Below are 23543 nucleotides of genomic sequence, written 5' to 3' on the forward strand. Positions count from 1 at the left end.
AATAAAAAAAAAATTAAAAAAAATTCCTATATGACTAAAATACATAGCACAGAAAGTACACATTTTCTGTGATTATATAACTGTCATGCCCCTCAGCTCTCCTCACTCTCCTGTTCCATCCCCTCAAGATAACCAGTTGGTACATAGCCTTAATTTTAAAATAGTTTCCAAAGGCCCATGTTAGAGTTGGAATTTGCTGGTGAGAGGTTCTGCATTTTGTTCCCCTCATGGGCCAAAGGACTGCAGTCCTTCAATAATAATACCAGAGTAAGAGCATGAGGAGAAAATGTGAAGCTACATAGTATTTGTTTGCTAACATTCCTTCCTAATCATTGTAATCGTCCATGTTTAATTCACTCAGATAACACTGAGTGCCTACCCTAGCTCGACATGGTCCTGTCCTCCTGGAACTCACATTCTCACAAGGAGAGATTATAAGCAATAGGTAGAATATCCTTCACTGAATATTAGGAAGTGACAAATGGTATGGAAAAAAGAGCAGAACTGAAGAAAGAGGGATGTGTAGAGTATGAATTGTAATTTTATATACGGTGGTGAGAGTGGGCCTTGCTGAGAAGGTGACAAGATGGTTAAACAAAAACATGGAGGAGGTGAAGGAGTAAGCCTGAGCTGGCTTAGGGTTCCAGGCCAGCTAAGCTGTTTCCACAGCACTGGGAGCCTGCTGTTTGTTTTCCCTTGGGAAGAGCTGCTGAGTATGAAACGTCCCTTCCTAAGCCGATCCATTGATGTGGAAACAGTCTGAGGACTAGAAAGAATCTTTAAAAAGGCACTTAGTCCAATTCCATCTTTGATGATTGCATTTCCTCCAAGATATGAGATGAGCTTTTTTTGCCCTGGACTTTCTTTTTTTAAGCTACCCCTTGTAGCAAGGCCAGCCTTGTCGCAGTGCTATCGCTCATCTTCACAGCAGCCCTACACAGTAGCTGTCAAGTTATGTAACTTCCCCGCTTCCTGCAGAGGCACAAGGTTAAGGGGTTTGCCCAAGGTCACACAACTAGGAAGTGGTTGAGCTGCAGGCCTTACACAGTATCCTGTGGCCCTGCCCTTGTCTCACCTGCCTCCAACTCACCCCTCCTCTTTTTTTTTTTTTTTTTTTTTTTTAATAGACCAGCATTCTCAAAACTGGAGGACTCCTTTGAGGCTCTCTGCCTGTACCTGGGAGAGCTGGGCATCCCGCTGCCTGCAGAGCTGGAAGAGCTGGACCACACTGTGAGCATGCAGTACGGCCTGACCCGGGACTCACCCACCTAGCCCTGGCCCAGCCCCCTGCAGGGGGGCGTTCTGCATCCACCATTGCCCCCTCTGCACCCCATCCCTGCTGTGGGCAGGGTCACCCAGGCTTCCTGTGGATTGGCGGCTTGTTTAGAAACAGAACAAGCCCTCCCTACTACCTCCCCAGGAGGCAAGCGGGTGCAGCACCAGGAAAACACATCAAGGTTTGGGGGCCTGGTTACTGTCTGTAGATCAACACTCGTCTGAAAGCTGTGAAGAAGAAAAAGAAAAAAAAAAGCAAAAAAAAAAAAAAGCATGGCCCATGGGCCAGGAGGAATCTGTTACTTGTGACCACTTGGGACCTCCCTGGCATTGGGATTCCAGGAGGCTCTTCCTTACACTAATCAGCATGACCTGGACCTGCTGGGCAGGATTCCAGGGTGAACCTGCCTGTGGGCTCTGAAGTCTCTAGTCCAGCTGAGTACAGGAGGACTTCAAGTGGGAGTGTGGACAAGAGAAAGGCTGGTGGCCAGGCGGCTGTCCAAGGATGTGAAATGACAGTGGTGCTACCCCTCCCCTTCCACTCTGTGTCCCATCCACCCACCCTCTGGGATAGGGTTTGAGGCGTCAGGTTTTGAAGAGTCCCTTCATTTGTGGTGGAACTGGCCAGAAGTCAGGGGAAGGGCTAGAGTGCTCATCTCCCAGGCCTAGGGGCCACATCAGTGTGAGGGGGAGCTTCCTCCTCACGCTGTCAAACTATACTGCTAGAGGCTAGCTGAGAGCTCCTGGGCCTCTCTACCTGCAACAAGCACTCACTCACAAATGCAGCAAGAGACAGGGGCCTGGAGAGAAAGGGGCCCTGCCCTTTAGAAAGCCCATACTCTGGCTGCTGTCATTCATTCCCTGGTGGGCACCTCAGTGCCCAGAACCATTAGCTTAGTCCTGGGTGGGTTCTGGAGGATTGTGTGGCTTGCCACAGGCCCAGCATATGAGCCAAGAGAATGGCTGTCTCAGCAATCTCAGCCCTTCCCTTGTGGCAGCCATTGCTCCCCCTTCACCATGCCTGGTCCAGGCAGCAACTTGGGCAGGAAGAGGTGGTGGCAGAGTGGAGCTGGGATGCTGGGGAAGGTTGCTCCCTGAGCTGGGCTTTCTGGCTTCTACCTCCCTTGTTGGTTGTCCCAGCTCACTAGCTCCTTGTAGCTCCTGGCTGCAGCTTCCTGGCACAGCTATGGGCACTCAAAAGCGCTGGAGGCATGCTCTACATTGGCTCCCAGAACTTCAGGGACCCTTAAAAATTTGCCGCCTCCTGTGTGTCTGTGAGCTTGCACCATATTTAACAAATTGGGAATGGGTTTGGGATATTATTGCAATGTGTGGTGGTTGTGTTTTTTGGGGAGATAGGGGGAGATCAGGGGAGGGGGGAGTGATCCAGGAGAGTGGTTGATGGTAATACTGTTTTTGTTGCTTTATCTGTTGGGTGATATGTGAAAATACTGTACATAGACCTGATAAGTTGTGGGATTAGATGTCCTCTTTGGACAGAGTTTACCTGCTTTATAGACCATACTTATGTGTGGAGTGTGCAAGCTTGCTCTAGGGTTGAGTCCTGGCTCTGAGCAACCCTAAGTCAGCTGGTTGTATCTCAGCTGTCCCCAGCAAGCATGGGAATGGTGGGCCCATGGTGGGCCATTGAGCAGACCAAATAAATTAAGCAGTTAACATAAGTGATGTTACTGAGAATGAAAAATTGACTTGGGGCCTGACTCAGCAGGAGAATACACGTGGGGGTGGGGTGGTCTGCCGGCCACTTTCAAGGCCCCTGCTTGACTCCCCACAACACGGGGACTTCTCATGCCTCACCCCACCTCCAACTCCCATTTATATAGACACCAATCTGCTCCAAGGAACAAGGCAACCCAGTCCTTCGTTTGGGGACAGCACTTCCACCCTCTGATGCACGTATACTCCTATAAACCTGGATATCCTCTCTGCAGGGCTGGGTGCCACCTTCGTAAAGGGAAGAAATGAATGCAAGTCACCTCCACCCCTTTTGTTTCCCTTCAGTTGATTGAGAGAAGACCTGCCTTGCTTCTACATATGGGAGATATGGAGCACTGGACAGGATAATATCTGGCCAGTAGGATCCTGGCACAGTATAAATCCATATAACCCGAAGGTGATTTCTCACAAAGCTTGGGGAGTTCAATTTAAGGACAGAACCTGGTTTCTGGCTAAACTGATAATCTAGGGTATCCCTTGTTTGTAGAAGTATAAGCAATGTCTAGGCATGGACAGAGATCACCCTGGGTGTTCCAAGACGTAGAGAACATGTTGCTGAAATCTCATGCTGAAAGTCCAACAACTTCTATTGGTAGCTTCTTCTGGAGCCCTAGGAGTTAACCCCACAGGGGCCTTCCTCTAAGCTAAAGCTGCTCCCTGCAGCCCAAGGACCATCCCCCTCTTTGGCTGCTGCAGCACCACCATCCAATACTTCTGTCTCCAGCCCCTGCTAAGGGCTGCCTGGATGTTCATTTTAATTAACTCCACCTTGGGAAGAATGCTGAGGTGGGAGATTTGCAGTGACCAAAATCACCTGTGGGGAAGCCAGCATACCCATCTTTTCCTACAGCTTCAAACTGAATGATTCCTACTGATGACAGAACGCAGGGGCAGCAGTTACCCACCACTCAGTTGCCGCCTCCCTGTTACAGGGCCAGGGTTAATGATAGACATACAGCACTTGCCACACAGGTGTGGACAAGGTAACCAAAACCCAGCCACCTTATAAGAGGAGTGTCCTGGCACCCCATGAAAACTTGGCGATACAGAGTTCTGGGGGTTTTTTTGTTTGTTTTTTAATTTATACAAGTCAAATGCAGAGCAATTTCCTGCACTGTATATGCAGGTATCAGAATGAGGTATATAAAACATGTACACAGAGAAAATGCTTTTATAGAAAAGTAGAAACCAGTAATGTACTGTTCTCTTCAGCATCACTAACACCGAGGGACCCATGAGGCCTAGGTCCCCTCAGCAAACCACTCCCAGAAATAGTCTGCTGAAGAGAATGGTCCCTACTGACCCTCCTCTCCATGTGGGGCAGTGGAAGGGCTTTGGGAAGGAAGCACTGGATAGGGAGCACTGCTAAGGCCTCCCAAGTGTGACATCAGGGCTTGGAGGCCCTGCTGAGCCATTGGCTCAGGGCAGCACAGTGCTGTGGAGAAATGTTACTCTCCTCTTGGCCATGCCAGCAGCTTGCTCTATGACCTTGAGCATTACTTTCCCTCTATGGGCCCCTGTGTCCAAAGACTTGAGGAACCCTAAGGTCCCTTCCAATGGTTCTGATTGTTTAGGAGTTAGGGGTTGTGACCCTAGCTCTACTACCCCAGAGGAATGCACTGGCCTAGTGGCCAGAGAGCCACCTGCAAACTCTGAGCTTAGTTTCTGAGTTAAGAAGCAGAAGCAGCTCACAATGCCCCACAGTGTAATTCCCATAGGTTAGTTAGCTGTTGTCTTACCCCTGAAAAATGAAGAGGTCATTATCCACCCTGAACAGAGACTGTCTAGGGTACCCCAGGTCCCCCTCAGGTCCTGTGGCTTAAAGCAGCCACGGATCCTTTTCTGCCCTCTTCCCAAGTGGAATGTTCAATGTGATTCTGAATCCCTTCCCTTCTTTTTGAAATAGAGTCCCTGGGCCTGGGGCCAGCCCACGGTTATCAAGGCACATCACCACCAACAAGCTAGAGCACCCCCAGGAGCCCCCAGCCTAGATCCCGTTCTCAACCCACAGTTTTGACTTCTCGGAGGTCAGTTGGGAGTTACATCCCAACTATTTTAAAAACTAAATATATTTTTTAAATACTACCTCTTGACCCACTTGACCTGAACTATGGATAACAGTATGCGCCACTCAAGCCCACAGAGAATAAATGGAAGGGCGGAGACTGAGGCCATCTTAGATAATAAAGCACAGAGGAGCCTGGGGGAGCTCCTTGTCTGTCCCTGGTTCAGTTCCAGGGCACAGGCAATGTTTGGAAGCCCTTGTCAGCAGCACTGCTGTGTGGGCTGCTGCTGTCTCCATCCATAGGCAAAATCCTGCTCCAAGGGATGGAGGAGGAACACTGGTAAGACCCTGCCTAGCACAACACCTGCTTCTGTTTTAGAACTTAAAAAAAAAAAAAAAAAAAAAAAAAAGGTTGAGGGTCGGTTTTAACCACAACAGAAAGTGTAGTTCCTCCCAACTGTAGGAGGGTAGGCTGTCCTGTACCAGTATCTGCCTCGGTTCCTGTCCATTACTGGTGGCTCAGGCCCCAGGAGTGCCCGCCTGACCCATGAGGGGAGCGCTGCCCTCCTGAAGGTCCACTGGAGTCTGGTTGGTGTGGACCACAATAGTCTTCTCATCCACGATCTCACAGGTAGGGTTGGTGAAAGCAGACAAGGGCAGGGTAATTCGCTGCATCTCCCTCTCACACACCTGCTGGTCATGCTGCTCTTTCAGGTCCTTCCCCCTGGCAGGAAAAGAAAGAAGCATTCAGGCTGTGCCTCCCGAGTGGCTTTGCTCATTAAACAGCATTGCTGCACCCAGGAAGAGGCAAGGGCTAAGCATAGTCAGAGCAAATCGGTGGCTGATATCTGAGATTTCCATTCTGCCACACTGCCTTAACAAGAAGCTCCTACACCTGTGGTCTCTGCTTCCTCATCTGTAAAACTGGTGTATAGTAGCATGAACCTCAAACAGCTGCAGACAGGCTCAGTGAAGATAGTGTAGAGGGGAGAGACTGAAAGCAAGATACAGTTTTGTTCTTTCGGCCAAAGGCTCCAAGAGACCCAGAGAACCATCTCAGTGAACCATCTCAGTCCTAACTCATAGAGTTGTGCAGAAAACTAACCTATTCCAAGACAGCTCTCTTATTCTAAAGTTCAAGGAAGATGTGAGCACTGGCTGGAAACAAGGACTGTCCCCAGCCCATGCAGGGGGCAAAAGGGACTAAAGGCTGTTCAGGTCAATAGGAGACAATGAAACAGTGACTATCGGATCCCTCCATGTTCACACACCTTTGAATTCTCATGGTGCTCAGTGACCCAATCAGACCATGGCATTGCCCATTTTATTCAAATGGGAGTGCTCACTCCATGCTAAGAACTTTGTGTACATTATCTCACTTCATTCTTGGCTGAACCCCAGCAATTAGGTCTTATCATTCATTTTAGAGATGAAGAAGTAGTTCAAAGAAGTGAAGGAACTCTCCAGTAACCTAATGGGCTCAAACCCAAGTCCGTTCGACTCCAGCTGATACTCAGGGAAGTTCTGATCTAATCAGGGTCATCCCAAAGAAATGGTGGCACAGGGACTCGAACCTAGTCTTCTGGCTGCACACGTAGGGTCCTTCCCACTGGCCTGGACCATGCCTGTTCCAGGCCAAAGAATTTGGTGAGTGCCTAGCACACTACACACCAGAACCAATACTCAGGACCCAAATCAGCATACTCTGAAGTCACAACTAGACACATGGGCTCAACTGTCAGAGGAAATCTTCCTAGAAGGAGCCCACCCCAAAGAGGCTTTGAAACAGGCAGCTGATGGATGACCTCAGGGAGAGCAGATGGATTACACATCCATCATATGAGGTACAATGACAAGTTTCTAGAGACTGAGGGATATTGAGAAAACAGCAGGACCGGGAGGGGGTGGAGTCTGCACAGGTGCCTCAGAACTATCTGTAAATCAACCCATTCTATTGCATTCTAATACCAGCTCAGCCTTGGCTGAGTGACACCTGGCAAAACACTTAGCCTTGCTGAGCCTTGGTTTCTTCATCTGTGATATGGGACAATATCTGTCTCAAAATAAGATAATGAAAGAGAATGCATTCTGAAAACAGCAGAACTTCTGTAAAACTCACAGAGGAGGTTATTATGATTTGCCCTGAATATGAGTGACTCACCAAGCCATGTTATCTTAATCTGTTTCCCAAGGAAACTCCTACTGACCAGCCAAGGCAATTATTGTTTATGTGACCTCAGCAGCTCCCCTTCTTTCTGGACCTTAATTTTATCATTTGCAAAACAAGGACTTGGACTTGATAACTTTCAGGGTCCCTGACATGTAAGATTCCTCACATGAGATGTGCTCTGATTGCCTATTTTTTCATTGTAAGGTCACAGAAGGCAAATTTGTGAGCTCATCTCCCTGAGTCACCCTGGGTGACTGAGTATCTGCATATGCAAGCCTGAGGCACTTACCCCATCCTCATCATTAGCCTCTGACTGGATACCACCAACTCCTGCAGCAAAATAATTCCCAGAGCACCCCGAAAGGAAATGGAGGGACATGGGAAGATGGCTGTCTGGCCCAAGTGTATGCCCACTCAGCTTAAGATTCACTTTGCCCTCTGCTCATCAATTACAGCTGCCACCACAGAAGGAAATACCTCCTTCCATAATAAAACAAAAATCCAGATTCTTCAAGGTTGCCCAAGTAAGGAAAAACTTGGAAGGTCTGGATTTAATTTTATTAAGGGAACCCCAAGCCAGTAGAAGGCCAAAAGGCAATTAACAAAAGCAGAGGAGTATGCAAGTGTCCTTTGCTGACGCCTGAATTTCAGAATCTAAGGGGCTGGAGGAAGAAGGAAAGTGAGAACTCATACATCCAGTACCTAGTAAGGTGCCAGGAAATGACCTTCCCATTATCCAAGATGAAAAGCGCTACCTACGCACCTACTGGATGCCATGTACTTTACATAGTAAAATTGGTGTACTTCCACACCAATTTTGCAAGATAATATTATCCACATTTTATAGATAAAGAAACTAAGGCTTTGGAGTTGTCCTGCTTTCCTCAGCTACCTTCTTTACCAAACACCTGGCTGTGGCCAGCTATTGATAATGGTCAGGCTGCATCATAAGTCTTTAGGGGACAATATATCAATTCATACTAATGGAGGAGAACAGGACTGGAGGAACAGCCAAGGGTAAAGGAAGGAGGTACTGGGATTTATCTGGATTATAGTCTCATTCATTTAGAAGCCTCAAAACACACCCAACCCAACAGGCCTCCTGTTAATGGTGCTTAGGAGTCTGAGATGCAGAGCCTGTCCCTAGCTCCTGTCAAGATCCAAGAGAGACCACCAGGCCTGCTGTATTGACCATCAAGCAGCTCAGTCCCTTCCTACTGCCTTGGTGGGGGGGAGGGGGTGGGCAGCCAGGCTGTTGTCTGGCAGCCAAGAAGGAACAAAAGGCTTATTCACTGACTCAGCTCCTCTCCTAAGGGGGTGGAGTAGTGTTGACTTACAGTTTTTCCCTTGCCTTTTTATCAGAAAATAAACGCTCCCTGCTCCCTCCGGATAGCACAGAAACCGCTCTTGGGGCAGGGACAGGGAGCTGCAGACTGGCTGGCTGAACCCTGTAGCCTAGACAACCATGACAAAGACCCAACAGGCTGAGCCTTCACCCACCCCCACCTGCGGCCCTACTCCCCTGAGAGGAAGCCTGCTTCCTGCTTGTCCTTCCCAGCCAGGGGAAAGCTCCATCCCATTAGCCTCCTGGTCCTTTGCAAAGTTCAAGGGTTACAGTAATTCTATGACTACAACAGAGCTATGTTCAGGAGCTCGGCTGGCCAGAGTCAGCTGGCGTGAATGCAGCTGCTGCCTGCCTCTGACTCCTCTTTGGGGTGATGGAAACACCCCAGACTTCCTTCATGCAACATAGGTTTCTTCCAACTATTCTTTCACTATTTTCCCAGTTGGAAGTAGTGCTGTGCCATACTGCTGCTCAGGAAAAGTTCCTCAAAGTAGCTAAATCTATGCACACAAACTCTATGCCCAACTACACTGTCTAATTTCATCCTCACAACAAACCAAATGGTATCTATTAGGATCCCTGTTTCAGAGATAGGAAGGCAGGTGCAAAGAGGTTAAATCATTTATTTAAGCAAATAGCAGAGCTGGGATTTGAACCCAGTACTGTCCGTAGCCACCAGCAAGTAATATTGTCTTTTTAGGAAACATTAGAACTCAGAGGATCATCACATCTGACCTCCTGCCTTTACACTTTTTACAGATGAGGAAACTCTGAGGAAACCAGAGAAGGTAAATTACTTGTCCAGTGTCGCACCCAGAATAGGCAGCAGTTCCAAAACTACATCATGGTTCTTTTGACTTCTAGACCCAGCTGTTTTTTCAGTTTCCATTTTTCCTACTATACTTTGCAATTTCAAAGCAAATTTGCATGACGCTGCTGAGACTTGCTGGGCTTTGGGGAGATACTGATAATCCTTGGACACATCTTAACTGGCTATGTAGCTTAGACATGGCACTTAACTCTTCTGGGTCTCAGCAGCTTAATGTAAAACGGTGTAAAAAGTGAGCCTTGTGGGGTGCCTGGGTGGCTCAGAGGGTTGAGCCTCTGCCTTTAGCTCAGGTCATGGTCTCAGGGTCCTGGGATGGAGCCCCGCGTTGGGCTCTCTGCTTGACGGGGAGCCTGCTTCCCCCTCTCTCTCTGCCTGCCTCTCTGCCTACTTGTGATCTCTCTGTGTGTGTTAAATAAATAAAAATCTTAAAAAAAAAAAAAAGTGAGACTTGTAAGTATGATCATGAGGCCTGAAATAGATCATCAGAGAACATTCAGTAAGGTTCTATTTATTTAGAAAGCATGCAATAAATGCTGGCCGCTATTATGATTATCTAACCTGACTGGTGTTCTGCTTATATTTAATACTTATGATAATCTTGGGTGGGTGGGTATGGGTGTATGGAGGGGGATATATCCCCATTCAACAATCAAGAAACTGAAGTTTAGAGGAACAGCAGAACCTACACTCAACAGCTCTTTCCAGGACACACTGTTCTCTGACTTTGGAGAGAGATGGGAGCTGAGAGCTTGCTCTAGCCCACATGTGGTTTCCTGTTACAGTCTGTTCTCAGGGCCCTTTTGCTGAGGAAAGGGGTGGTCCGGTGGTTAGTGACAGGGAGTCTGGTGACTTGGTGCCTTGCCCTGAGTTTACAGGAAAGTAAATTCTAGGCCTCAGGGCAGTCCTGTGACAACCTAGAGAGCAAATTTAGAAGAAAAAAGGCCTGGATTCCTTACTGGGCATGAGAGCTGAGCTCAGAATGAAGAACATTTAGTCAGTTCAAGCACCTGGAAACTGTCACAAGATTGGAGAAGAGCCAACTGCTATCCAATGGCTGAGGAAGGAGGAAATATTTCAAGGACTCAACTCAGCCAACAAGTTTGGGTCTGATTATGAACTGCAGGCCAGGGCTACCACATCATTTTCTCTAACTTGCTAAAATGAACAAGCAGGTGTCCCTGGACCTTCCTGTTAACCATTCCACTAAGGGCAATAGCCTCAGAACAGAAGTCAGGAGAGCCTCTTACGTCAATACTTGATTCTCTCTGAACCCCTGCTTCCTAAATCATAGAAAACTAGAGAAGGAACCAGGGCTCAGAGAGTGCTAGTACAAGACTCACATTTTACAGAAAAGAAAAAACAGCTATCACTTACTGACCACTTACTATGTGCTACACGTTGAGCTAAGCTCTGCAGTAGGAAACGGAAGCAACTTGTCCAAAATCACACAGATAGTTTGTGGCAAGACTTAAGACTTGGCTCCACCAAATGCTAGGTGTGTGACCTCACGCAAGGTACATAACCTCTCTTGTCTGTTTCCCAATGTGTAAACTGGGGATAATAACAGCATTTGCCTCATAAAGGTGATTGTAAGAACTGAGTTAAAGCATGCAAATTGCTTGAAGCAGGGCCTGGCATATGGCAAATGTTCACTTTTGCCACTATTGTTAGCCAACACTTCCCCTTCTTCATCTGTAAAATGAGGAGGGTAACTATACAGTCCCTAAGGACACGCTAGGTTTATTTAATGCTGGGTGACCCACCAGGGCTGTAAGCTCAGTCATAGCTCTTACCACTAGAAAATGCAGGCTACCATGTCACTTCCCTTTCAGAAAGCCTTCTCAGACCACAGAAGAGAAATATCAAAAGCACTCAGGGCTAGAAGTCAAACCTCCTGATATTGCCCAGACTGGCAAATAATTTTCCTAATGCTGTAAAAATGAATGCAACTCTGACTTATCACCATGCACCCACTATGGACTTTGAGAGCCTTTTCCATAGGATATTTTAGAGAGCCTCTCAAAATGAGCATTTCTCCTCCTGTTGTTTCAGCCACAGGTCAGGTCCCTGAGTTTCCCAGGAACCTCTCTGGCTTTCTCATATCTGGTGATGAATAGCAAACAGGTTCTATGTCCTCCAACTCATTTTTTTCCTCCTGTTCTGAAGGAGATCCCACTTAGGGTCCAGGATATTCAAGCCCCAACTGCAAAAGGAATGGCTAGGAACCTTTTCTAGTATGATTTTATTTTATTTTTACGTATTTTTAAAATGGGGAGGGGTGGAAGGAATCTTAACAGGCTCCACACCCAGTGCAATGGAGCCCAACATAGAGCTCAATCTCACAACCCTGAGATCATGACCTGAGCTGAAATCAAGTTGGAGGCTTAACCAACTGAGCCGCCCAGGTGCCCCTCTGGTAGAATTTTGTCACAGAAAGAAAGAAATCAACCTCTGGGACCCTACAATGAGTGTTCAGCCTGATTTCTGCAGCACCACTCACTTCATACCAGGCATTTGGGTTAGACAGTAGAGAATCTGGTATCAAAAGAGCTGGGTTTGAATCTTGGTTCTGCCACTCTCAGGCACTGCAACCGTGAACAAGTCAATTCACCTCTCTGATGAAAGCTTTCTCATCTATAAAGTGGGAAAACAGAGCTCCTACCTAACAAGGCTTTTTGGTGAGGAGTAGAGGCCCCCAAGGAAAAGGTTTGTCCAAGGTCATCTGCTAAAGACTAGAACCAAGTCTATACATCTTAAGCTAGTTTTCCTCTTTCAAACTTCACGTCCTTTTTGGGCATGTATGCCACAAAGAAGGTGGATTTGGCTTTATTCACCTTCTTCCCCTCCTCTCAGAGAGCCCAGAAGAGAAGCTACTGACCTCTTGTAGGTATAGCCCAAGACGATGCCAGCTCCAATGGCAATGATGATCACCATCATGGTAATGCCCAGCACATAGCCTGCCAAGGAGAGGGCACAAGGTCCCATTAGCTTCACCCCAGACGATCAGAAAATATTTCTTGACGATTGGCACAGGAGAGTTGGGACAATCATACCGAGGGTTCCCAGGTCTTTTTTCTCCTTGGAGTTCACCCGCACCCGCTGGCTGATCCCAATCACTGGCTGCACGGCTGCTGCCTCACTCCGGGCAGGCAGGGCGTTGGCAGGAGCGAACAACTGCACCTCCTCTCCACTTGGCACTTCAGACGCCTCCTCAGTTTCTGTTGTGGAGGTTGGAGGGGACAGGGAAGTGGTCTCTGCAGGTGAAGTGTAAAATATGTCTCATTAGAGTGGCCTGAGTGAATTTCACACCTGAAACTGGCCTGGAGTGTTGGGGGATGTAAGGGGAAAGGATTTCACCTTAGGATGCCTACACACACTGAAATCCATCCTTGCCCCAGGGGCGAGATCAGGTCTGAGGGGGCCACAGTACAGTTGGGACAAGGCAAATGTGAGAGGAAGGACTAAGAAAGAGCCTCTCTTTCTTTAATCTTTGTTCAAATCCTTGCCGTCTTTCAAGGCCCGGCTCAGTTTGCCGTCTTCTCAAAGGGGTCTCCCTCTGCGCTAGGAAACAATCCATGAATCCACAATGTTTACCAATCACTATGTTATATGCGTTACACATCCCATTTAATCTAATTTCAGAGAACGGTCTAGCCGCCTCAGGAGCAACCAGCCTTCGCTCTGGAATCTAAGAAACTTCAGATTCAAATCTGGACCCTGCCATGTCCTTCCATATGTCGCTGAACTTCTCTGAGGCTCAGATCCCCGCAAACACCTTCTTTCCAGCGGCGTTGCGAGTAGAGCGCCTAACACACAGCAGACGCTCCACAAAGGACCACTACACACTGAGAGACTCGCCAAGGGTGTGGGGCTGGGAGTTAAGCCCGGTGAGCTCCCGGAGGCTGCGCACCCAGGAGGGAGAGCACAGCCAAGAGGTGGGGCCTCGCCTCCCACGGTTGTTTACAAGGCGCTCGCGGAGGATGAGCTCACTCCGAGAGGCGGCAGCGGCCAATGGGCTTTAGGCCCTGAGGCCTGGAGACAGCCCTGGCCAATCGGACGGCGCGGGGGCGGGGCGGGGCCGGCCGGCGACGCGCGGACGCACGTGCGCGGCGGGTGTAACGGCCGCTCCCAGGCCTTCCAGGGCGTGGGGGTTTCGGGGGTCCCCGGGGTCCCCAGGTCCTCGGAGTCCGGGCGGGTACCTGGGCAGCGCAGGTCCTCGCAAGGCCGCTTCTCGGGAGCACCGGCGTTGCCGCTGACGTAGCACCAGGGCCCTAGCGGGTCCTGGTCCGGATTCCGGCAGTAGCTGTGGTTGCCGGCGTCTGGGAGGGTAGAGAAGGCGCCATGAGACGGGGCCAGGACCCAGACCGCGCCAGCCGCCCGCCGCCGCCCGCCCGCCACCCCCGGCGGACACTCACCCCACTCGGGGGCAGACGCCAGGCCGCTCTGCGCCTGCAGCCAGTTGAGGCAGCGCACGCCCGGTGCTGGGGAGGGCTGGTCCGCCCGGTACAGGTGGCCGTTGTCCCAGAAGCAGTCTGTGAGGAAGAGGAGCCCCACCAGACACTGAGTGACCGGCAGTGGAGCCGGGCCTACCCTGCCTGGGCGACCACAGGCCCGGCTGGGCCTCCCTGACCTCATGTGGAAAACCCCTGCTGCCTTGATTGATGGGTTGTTGTGAGTCCCGAAAAAGAAGGAAGAGAAAGCGCATCTAAAGAGCCTCTTTGGTGCCCGGCCCTCACTCAGCGGTCAGAGCATGTTAGCTTTGCTTTGCTTTTTGAAAGGCGGAAAGCACTGCACAAGTGCAAGGGGTTGTTATTCTGGAACTTGTGGCCACTTTGGAGGAGTGTGCAGGAGAGGCTTGGGTTCGAGTACCTTTCTGGAGATGTTGGGAGTTTTGAGTCGGTGGGTGGCCGGACCTGAAATTGATCCCTGTGTTGTAATTCCACATTACATAAACTGGGGTATTCCTTTCACCGATATGGCCACACTAGCACTGGCAACACTCCCTCCCAGGAGAATTCTACAAAAGCCTTGATTCAGTCAGGCAAAAGAGAGCCTCAAACTGGAGGGAACCTACCTCATCGCTGCTTGGATGTGACTCCAAACTCCCACTCCCCCCAGCAGGAGAGCATGGGGAAGGCGGGCCTGTGCCCTAACCTTACCATGAAAAGAGCAGGACTTAGGGAGTAGGGGAGATGAATCCCAAACTCCATGCATTCATGAGCCACAGGCAAGGAGAAGGAGAGAAAGTGGCTACTTGCTTTTGTTCTTAATGGCAAATATGGAGCTGCAAACCCTGACAGGGAAAGGAGGAAAAAGAAGAGCAAAAAAAAAAAAGGGGGGGGGGGGTGTGGAGAAGTCTTCTTGGAATAAGAGAAACCAGCTAAAAGCTTCATTTCCAGTGATCTTCCTGTCTAGCCTGGCCATGCTTGGGAAACTGCTTTACCCTTTCTACTTCATTAAGTTGCTGCAGGAAGGAAAGATTGTAATCTCACCTCCAGATCCATAGGCTTCTGCTAGGAGCATGTTGCTGATGAGGAATGTTTGCACCCAAGCCAAGAGCATCCTCACCTCCTTCATCTTGCGGGTGATTGACCAACCAGTGTCCAACCGGGGTCGCCTTGGCGTCGGCTCTGCCTCCCAGTCCCAGCCTTGCAGTGAGACCTGCCCTTGTTTTGCTCTTCTGGTAAACAGCCTCTCTTTAGAACTGGGAGCTTCCCAGCTAGCTTGCTGCAGCGAGGTGTTTTTCGGCTGAAAGGCGCCCCCTGGGTCCTAAGCCTCCTATGCCATGCAAGATCACTAAGCCCAGAAAGGAACTCCACCCAGACAAGAGAGGGGCAGAGTTCAGGTTGTACTTAGCAGAGGATCAATTTGAGACCTATAACTACTGCATCCCCAGGGCTTTTCATCTCTTCTGTTTCCATTTGTGTGAGTACAGAAAGAGTAACTCTGTCAAAAGGCTTTGTTGTGGGGAAGAAGGTTTGAAATTATAGTCACAAAGGCAGAACAACTTAGGACATGCTAACTACACAAGCAGGAGGAACTCAAGACCACATAGGGCTCAAATAAGAGAATCCAGGTGGAAGGAACACTTTTTATCCATTTCTGAAAAAAGAAAAAGGGCCTTTGTGGCTTATACATCTTTATGAACACTGACTTTTTTTTTTTTAACAGTATAACTTTGCCAAGATCAGATCAGTCACTTTACATTGCTTATATTTGGGTTTGGGGGGGGTCATGTATAGTAGGAACACAGAAGGGGTCTCTTTAGTTGAAAACACACGTTATACAAACATTGGGACATTCGCTCGGCTGTATTTAATAGTGTACCTTTTCTACAGCCCTGAATTCATATAGAGGAAGTTAAGTCAAATGTTTGGCTTTTTTCATCCACCCTGTGGGAAGTCCATTCGCAGTGATTTATATCCATCATTAAACCTCACCACATTCATATGACTTAGGCCTTTTGGAGTTAGGCAGAAGGGTCCTCTTCCTGTTTGGCTGACAGTTTGAGTTCCCAGGCAGTCTCAGTAAATGGAGAGACAGAGCAGAGTGATTCTCCCAAGACTATGTTGTGACTCAGGCAAATCTCAAAATAGAAATAGGAAACTGTTTCGATCTGAGGGCTTATATCTTTACAGCATAACTTAGGCAGTATTTTAGGGAGAAGGAAAAAAAGTTCACTAACTTTCAAAAGCTTTATCAAGGAAGAAAGCTAATGTCAATCCAACCAATCTGAAGTAAATTTGAATTTACTACAGTCAGATTTCAGATATGGAAAGGACAGAGATAAATTTAATTTACTTTTACAGAAGTTTGCTGACTGTGTTTGATTCCCTCAGAACATTTAATAAGACGTGTTGCTTTGTTTTTACAGTCGTGCTTCTGTTTCCCCACACAAGCTTCTGATTTTCTGACTCCTGACTTGGCCTATGCTGAATATTACACAGAATCTATAAACTTACTCACATATACATACACACAGGTATGCCAAAATTTTAGGATTTAATTCTAATATATTATTCAGGGGTCTTTTAAAAACACTTATAAATTTTGTAATTTTTTTGAGAACTTACTACATACTAGATACAGTTCCAGATACTGAGAACATATCTGTGAACAAAATACTTGAAACCTCAGCCCTTACGGAGCTTGTATTCTAGTTGGGAAGGATAAGTGATAAATACGTAAAGTGTCAGGTGGTCTTAAGTGTCATGAAAAACAAAGTGAAATGGTCAGGGAGAGAATAACAGGGTGTATTTCATTTGCTAAAGAAAGCTTACATTATTTTTCAGGGAATCTGTAGGATATTTCTATAGGCAGAAGGCTGGAGGAGAAGGGCTCTTTGCACGATTTTCCTTGAGGATCCTAAATCCTCTTACATCATTGCAAGAGAAGTATAATGTACATCCTGTTTCATCATAAAATATATAGGCTTGAGAAAATGAAAATGAAGTTTTTAATTTCAGAGTAGCAGGGGGTTCTTTTGGATTGATTCCTCAGCATCTAATCTATTGCCTGTGTATGCAGTGAGTGTTCAGTTACCTGATGAAATGCTCTGCAGACTCTGAAGGGTTACTTCTGCCAGATTATAACACTCTCCCCTCTGATTATAATAGAGACAGGCTATACACAGGCCGGCACTTGTACCATTTTCAGATTATCTATTGAGCCCATGTTGGGGTGCCAGTATTTCTTCCTCAGGATCTCAAACTGCATTACCTGTTGCTGTTATCTAAGGTTTCTATTCAGAAAACTGCTATCTTCAGTAACTTACCTTGATATACAGAGAAACCATATTTTGTGCCATGTGTCTTATCAGGAACAGCACTACCTAGAAACGATATAAGACAGGCTAGAGGAGATTTTTTTCAGCTTAGTCATCTCTGCTTTTTCTCGCCGGTAAGACATTTATCTGCATGATTTGATTTTTTTTTCTAGAATGACAGACTGGTTTCTCAGTCCTTAAAAGGCGTATTCTTTTTTTTTTTTTTTTCGTATTCTATTATAATAAGTTCAGTACTTATTCCTTCCTCAGGGAAATCAGATTTAGTTCAGAGATGTGCCTTTCATCATCACTGATGATGCTTTGGTCTTTTTCTTATGATCTAGTTTTGAACTTTCCTCATGTATTGGTGCAATATGGCCATATTTCATGGCCTGTAGTTACTCCAAATTCCGTATTTCTCCCAGAAATATTACTACAATAACAATATGATACAGCACTACTCATATACTCATTTGGGGTTATGTATATCGTTGAAGACAACATTGTGAAATATAATATTCATATTTTGCTAAATATTTCAGGGATGTTTGATTCTCAGTTTTATATTAAATCATTACTGATCCAGAAAGACAGAGCCATACTGTTAATTCAGGAAATAACCTCCAGAACATTTCCCAAGAAAGATGGGCAGTTCATTTGGATAACAGGGAATGTTAGTGGAAGAGCTCTAATAAGTCTTGAGAATCTTTTTTGTCAGCAAAATGGGCTAACATGTTGGTAAAAATCTTTGGAGTAAGATCTAATGAGTTGGCTCCAGCTACTCTCTCCATATAATGTGCTGTAGAAGTAGCTACTGAGATTTTGTTGAAAGATACTTGGGTGTATAATTGCAAACCGAGCAGAGGATGACTTTATGAAGCTTGTTAAGGAAATAATATTCCAATATCTAAACCCCAAGCCCATTTTCTTTGAAAATATGGCCTTCAATGAGTTAGGTTATTTGCATTTTGATACACAGTTAAGTTTTTAATAAATGTTTGAGATAAAGGGGAAAAGCAGAGTACCACACAAACATAAAGCGTCTAATAAGCCTATAGAGGATGGTAATTTTTTAAGGGTAAACAATAAAACAGCCAAGAGGGCTTGTGGATCATAGGTTACCTTCGGAAACAAGACCTTCTACACTGAGGAAATGAGGAGCCACAAAAGCAGAGAACTTGGGAATATCACATAACTGGTTTTGAAAAATAAAGGGAATAGTAAATTTCTGAATGAGAGTCAATTTTTACTTAGAGGCCAGTCTTAGAAAACATGGGTTTTCACACTGAAGAAAACACAGTCTTCAGTGTTGCAGGGATAACACTAGAGACTATATAAACTAAGTTGGCTTATAAGACTAAGCTGTTGATATTTAAGGTAAATTAACCCAATAAGCTACAGTGATGTCTCTTTGGCTTAACCCACTGAGCCATCCAGGCGCCCCCAGTGATGCCTCTTTGGGAAGGGAATGTAATATTCTTCAATCTCAGGAAACCAGAGCTGCAGCTTTTAAAATTTATCAACACCTAGTATGCGTTTTGGTGCTGACATTTAAAGCAAGAGAAGCCTTATGCCAAATAGTTAAGGGTGTAGGCTTTGGAAAGACCTAGGTTCCAGTCTCAGCACTATAGTATGGTCTTGGGTAAATTACTTAGCATCTGTAATTCTGTTTCCTCAGCCTGTTCTTACTGTGGTTCAGAGTACAGGTACCAGGGGTGCCTGGGTGGCTCAGTGAGTTAAAGCCTCTACCTTCGGCTCAGGTCATGATCCCAGGGTCCTGGGTCTGAGCCCCGCATCAGGCTCTCTGCTCAGTGGGGAGCCTGCTTCCCCCTCCCTCTCTGTCTGCCTCTCTGCCTACTTGTGATCTCTCTCTGTGTGTCAAATAAATAAATAAATAAAATCTCTTAAAAAAAAAAAAAGGAGTACAGGTACCAATGTCAGAATTCAAATCCCAGCTCTGTCACTTACTGGCTATGTCATCTTAGGGAAACTACTAAGTTCTCTATGACTCTGTTTCCTCAAATGGAGGTTGAGAGAGATTAAAATAGTACGTACACCACTAGATTGTTGATGTTCACTCAGCCCTGAATAAATACTAATTGTGTCAGTCTTTGTGTCAGCAACCTCTAACTCTGAAGTACTGAGTATATTTGCTCTCTTCCAGAAACTCAGAATCTGGTCATAAAGATCAGGCTAACACATATGAAAATGAAAATATTAGACGGCATTTGTAAGTAGGTGTTAAGAGTATGATACAGACAATAAAGGCTTATTGATTCAGTGATTATTAAATAGCCACTGCATACCAGTCAGGCACTAAGCTGAGTACTGAGGATATAACAGTGAACTCTACAAGGTCCTTGTTCTCAAGAAGCTCATAATTTTGTGTTAGTGCAGATACTAGTAGGCAAAACAACAGTGAAATAAATGCTACAGTGGATATTAGTACTGGAGGCTGTGGGAATGCACGGGGCGGGTGGGGGGTTATGGCCTAGTTTTATTTATTTGAAGGACAGGGAGAGAGAGCGAGTGAGTGAGAGAGAGAGAGGGAGCACAAGTGGGGTGAGGGGCAGAGGGATAAGCAGACTCCCCACTGAGCAGGAAGCCTGATTTGGGACTTGATCCCAGGACCCTGGGATCATGACCTGAGCCAAAGGCAGACGCTTCACCGACTGAGCCACCCAGGTGCCCCTGGACTGTGATATTTACCATGAATTACAGGTAATGATTAATTTATCATTTAGTGTTATAATTAGCATTTGCATTTACATAAACAATGTAAGTCTGATGTTTATCTATTAAATATATGCTGGGTCTGGGAGTAGCAAGGTAGCTGGGAAAATATGTCTGTTCCACCTTTAGAATCCTGGTATTTCTTTCTCCTGTTAGTATTTAATTCTCTCAGTCCTCAAACAGCTCTTGAGTATCTTCTGTGTCAAGCACTGCTTTTCCTTTTTTTATCCATCTCAGTTCCCTCCTTGGTGTCTCTATCATGTTGCACAGTCACGTGAACTATTCTCTTCGAAACTTCCTTTACCTATCTTTTCTCATGGTTGTCTCCAGTCCCTCTCCTCTTAAGAGAGATCCTCTGAAGGATTTGTATGTCAGGGAATGCTAATATATGTTATATATTCTTCAGACTCTGTTACAGTGAAATGGAAAAAAGAAAAAAGGAATCCCAAACAAGATCACAGAACAATTGTGGCTGGAAGGAAATGCAAGGACAGGAGAAATCAACATCTTGGTACTTTGAGACCCAGACATAAGAGATTGCTGCTCTAATTACCTCCGTGAAGCTCAGATAACAGAAATGAGCAGTATTATAGGCACGAGGGGGTGTCGTAAGTGAACTCAGATTGGTCCCAGCATGGCAAGACCCTGAGTTCAATAATAGAAGGTTAAGTACCAGCTTCAAACACTCAGTGTGTTCTCTGAGTTCCTAATGATATTTCTACCTGGAGCTTTCTTTTACATTTACCTTAATGGCTCAGTTGGAAGCCAGCCATCCCTGCTAAGTGTCTTGAGTTTTATGCAGTATTGGCAGCAACTTCCTTATTATCCTGACATTAGAAATAGAAATTCTGCCCAGTTGCAGCCACATTGTTGATACCTCGGCAGTGGTGGAACATTTCCACTTTCTAGGATCTTGTCCTCTCCAACACTGAGTGGCCTAACCTTTTGTCACCTTCATAAGTCATCAGATTTAGGAGAAAGGCTCCCATTCCTCGAATAGCTCTGCCATTAGGCTAGTAACAACCTTTTTGCTCTGAGTTTCTGCTATCTTGGATATAGTAGGGAAATCTCCCATAAACATTAAATTGTTAATGTATGTAAAGCGTTTGGAAGAGCACCTCACATGTTAAGAACTTCTGCTGTTATTATTAATGTTGTTGTTGTTACTGCCACCATCTAGGATCAGAAGCTAGAGCCAAGCTGAACCTCTGATTTTGCTCCTATTTTGCTGGATAGTTTAAGCAAGTCCAAATTATCTGAAAATGGAATTGAAAATATTTGGTTTCCTCTGTTTTATAGCCATTGTCAGCTCAAAGAGTCTTAAAAAGGTCAAAACATTATCACACTAGTATTTTTACTTACTAGAGCTTTAATAGCTCATCTCTGGATTTCTTTTTATTTTTTAAGATTCTAACTATATATTTGAGAGAGAGAGAGAAAGAGAGAGAGAGGGAAGCACAGAAATAGAGTGAAAGGGAGAAGCAGACTCCCCAGCCCAATATGGGACTCGATTGCAGGACCTCAAGATCACTACCTGAGCCAAAGGCAGACGCCCAACTCTCTGAGCTACCCATGTGCCCCTCCTCTCTGGGTTCCTAAGAGACTATAGTCCTCCCTTGCCAGTGAGTTGGATAATTCAGCAATCTCTGCCTAGAATGATGTACATTTTATCCAGCCATCCAATATTTACCAAATAGTAGCTCAAATTGTGGCAGCAATAAAAGCATCATCACTAACATTTATTGAGCACTTAGTATGTGCCAGATACTGTTCTAAGAGGTTTTTTAAATTAAGATTTTATTTATTTATTTGAGAGTGAGAGAATGAGTGGGAGAGAAGGAGAGGGAGAAGCAGACACCCTGCTGATTAGGGAGCCCGATGCAGGGCTCAATCACAGAACCCTGGGATCTTTTTTTTAAGATTGAAAGATTTTTTTTATTTTTTTATTTTTTATTTTTTTTTTATTAAAGATTTTATTTATTTATCAGAGAGAGAGAGGGAGAGAGTGAGCACAGGCAGACGGAATGGCAGGCAGAGGCAGAGGGAGAAGCAGGCTCCCTGCCGAGCAAGGAGCCCGATGTGGGACTCGATCCCAGGACGCTGGGATCATGACCTGAGCCGAAGGCAGCTGCTTAACCAACTGAGCCACCCAGGCGTCCCTGAAAGATTTTTTTTTAAGATTTTTAAAGAATGAAAGACCTTGGTGGTCTGGGTTCTGTAATGGCTAGGGGTTTGGTACACAGTTGTGGATCAGGGATGAGATGGAAAATGATGATGACAAATGAGTTGCAAAGAGATGGAAGCAAGCGTTCAGATTTCAGTATATCCCTGCACCATTAAGACCAACGACACATTTAAAACACATTTAGGGGTGCCTGGTTGGCTCAGTCAGTTAAGTGTCAGCTTTCAGCTAAGGTCACGATCTCAGGGTCCTGGGATCAAGCTCCACATCAGGTTCCCCACTCAGCGGGGAGTCTGCTTCTCCCTATCTCCTTCAGCTCCTCCCTTCCCCAGCTCATTCTCGCTCTCTCTCAAATAAATGAAATCTTTTTTTTTTAAATGTAATGAACTTTAGGAAAATTTATCAAAAAACTTATGAATGCTCTACTTGTTAAAATTGAGCTATAATTCACATACTATAAAATTCAATTTACAGCTACAATTGAGCAGTTTTTAATATATTAACAAGGTCGTGCAACTATCATCACCATCTTTTTTTTTTTTTTTTTTTTTTTTTTTTTTTTTTAAGATTTTATTTATTTATTTGTCAGAGAGAGAGTGAGCGAGAGCGAGCACAGGCAGACAGAATGGCAGGCAGAGTCAGAGGGAGAAGCAGGCTCCCTGCGGAGGGCAAGGAGCCCGATGTGGGACTCGATCCCAGGACCCTGGGATCATGACCTGAGCCGAAGGCAGCTGCTTAACCAACTGAGCCACCCAGGCGTCCCTATCATCACCATCTTAATTCCAGAATATTGTCACCATTCCAAAAAAAACTATCTGTTAGCATTCACTCTCCATTCTCCTTGATCTACTTTCCCTTTCTTTAGATTTGCCTATTCTGGACATTTCGTATCAATGGGATCATACTACATTTGACCTTTTGTGTCTGGCTTCTTTTCCTAGAAGTAATGTGTTTGAGATTCATCTGTGTTGCAGCATGTATCAGTACTTCATTCCTTTTTATGGCTGAATAATATCCCTTGTATGGGTATACCACATTTTCTTGATCCATTAATCAGTTGGTGGTTTTTTCCACATTTGGCTATTATGACTAATGCTGCTATGAACATTCATGTACAGGTTCTTGTTCGATATTTGTTTTAATTTGGGAGGGGGGATATATTCCCAGGAGTGGAATTCCTGGGTAATTCTGTGTTTAACTTTCTGAGGAACTGCCAGTCCACAGTGACTGTTCCTTAACATTTTAACCAACAATGTGGGAGCGTTAATATTTCTCCATATCCTTGCTAACACTTGTTATTCCCACTCACCCCCCACCTTATTTTATTATTGTCATCCTAGTGGGGTAAAGTGGTATCTTATTGTGGTTTTGATTTGCATTTTCCTCATAACTAATGACAAGATGTTGAGTGTCTTTTCACGTGCTTGTTGCTCATTTATCTTCTTTTTTTTTTTTAAGATTTTATTTATTTATTTATTTGACAGACAGAGGTCACAAGTAGG

At 45.8% G+C, this 23543-nt stretch overlaps 2 protein-coding genes across 5 annotated transcripts in view; one reads left to right on the plus strand and one right to left on the minus strand.

Moving 5' to 3' along the window:
* The window catches only part of LIMK2 (LIM domain kinase 2), a 61657-nt gene extending 58700 nt beyond the window's left edge, over positions 1 to 2957 (plus strand). For all 4 annotated transcript variants that reach the window (XM_004766391.3, XM_013063490.2, XM_004766393.3 and 1 more), the window contains one exon: positions 1128 to 2957. In XM_004766391.3, coding sequence (XP_004766448.1) covers positions 1128 to 1272 — 145 coding nt within the window. In that variant the 3' untranslated portion in view covers positions 1273 to 2957. The remainder of the gene's footprint in view (positions 1 to 1127) is intronic.
* A 1210-nt stretch (positions 2958 to 4167) lies between these two features.
* PIK3IP1 (phosphoinositide-3-kinase interacting protein 1) lies at positions 4168 to 15109 on the minus strand. Its single transcript, XM_004766394.3, has 6 exons — positions 14854 to 15109; positions 13777 to 13893; positions 13561 to 13680; positions 12415 to 12615; positions 12240 to 12318; positions 4168 to 5741 (listed from the first exon to the last, which is right to left on the minus strand). Exons 1-6 carry the CDS (start codon positions 14936 to 14938, stop codon positions 5537 to 5539), a joined length of 807 nt encoding a protein of 268 aa, XP_004766451.1. The 5' UTR covers positions 14939 to 15109; the 3' UTR covers positions 4168 to 5536.
* Between the last annotated feature and the right edge of the window lie 8434 nt (positions 15110 to 23543).

The sequence above is a fragment of the Mustela putorius genome, unplaced genomic scaffold, assembly GCF_011764305.1.
Source record: "Mustela putorius furo isolate JIRA1106 unplaced genomic scaffold, ASM1176430v1.1 tig00000081_pilon_pilon_pilon, whole genome shotgun sequence".
NCBI classification, from domain to species: domain Eukaryota; kingdom Metazoa; phylum Chordata; class Mammalia; order Carnivora; family Mustelidae; genus Mustela; species Mustela putorius.

Excerpts from the sequence above, each read along its gene's own strand:
- PIK3IP1 (XM_004766394.3), bottom strand. The coding sequence starts at position 14,938 with ATGAAGGAGGTGAGGATGCTCTTGGCTTGGGTGCAAACATTCCTCATC. Across the intron at positions 12,616-13,560 it reads CGAGGACCTGCGCTGCCCAG|AGACCACTTCCCTGTCCCCT; the intron begins GTACCCGCCCGG and ends CTTCACCTGCAG. Across the intron at positions 5,742-12,239 it reads TTGGGCTATACCTACAAGAG|GGGGAAGGACCTGAAAGAGC; the intron begins GTCAGTAGCTTC and ends TTTTCCTGCCAG.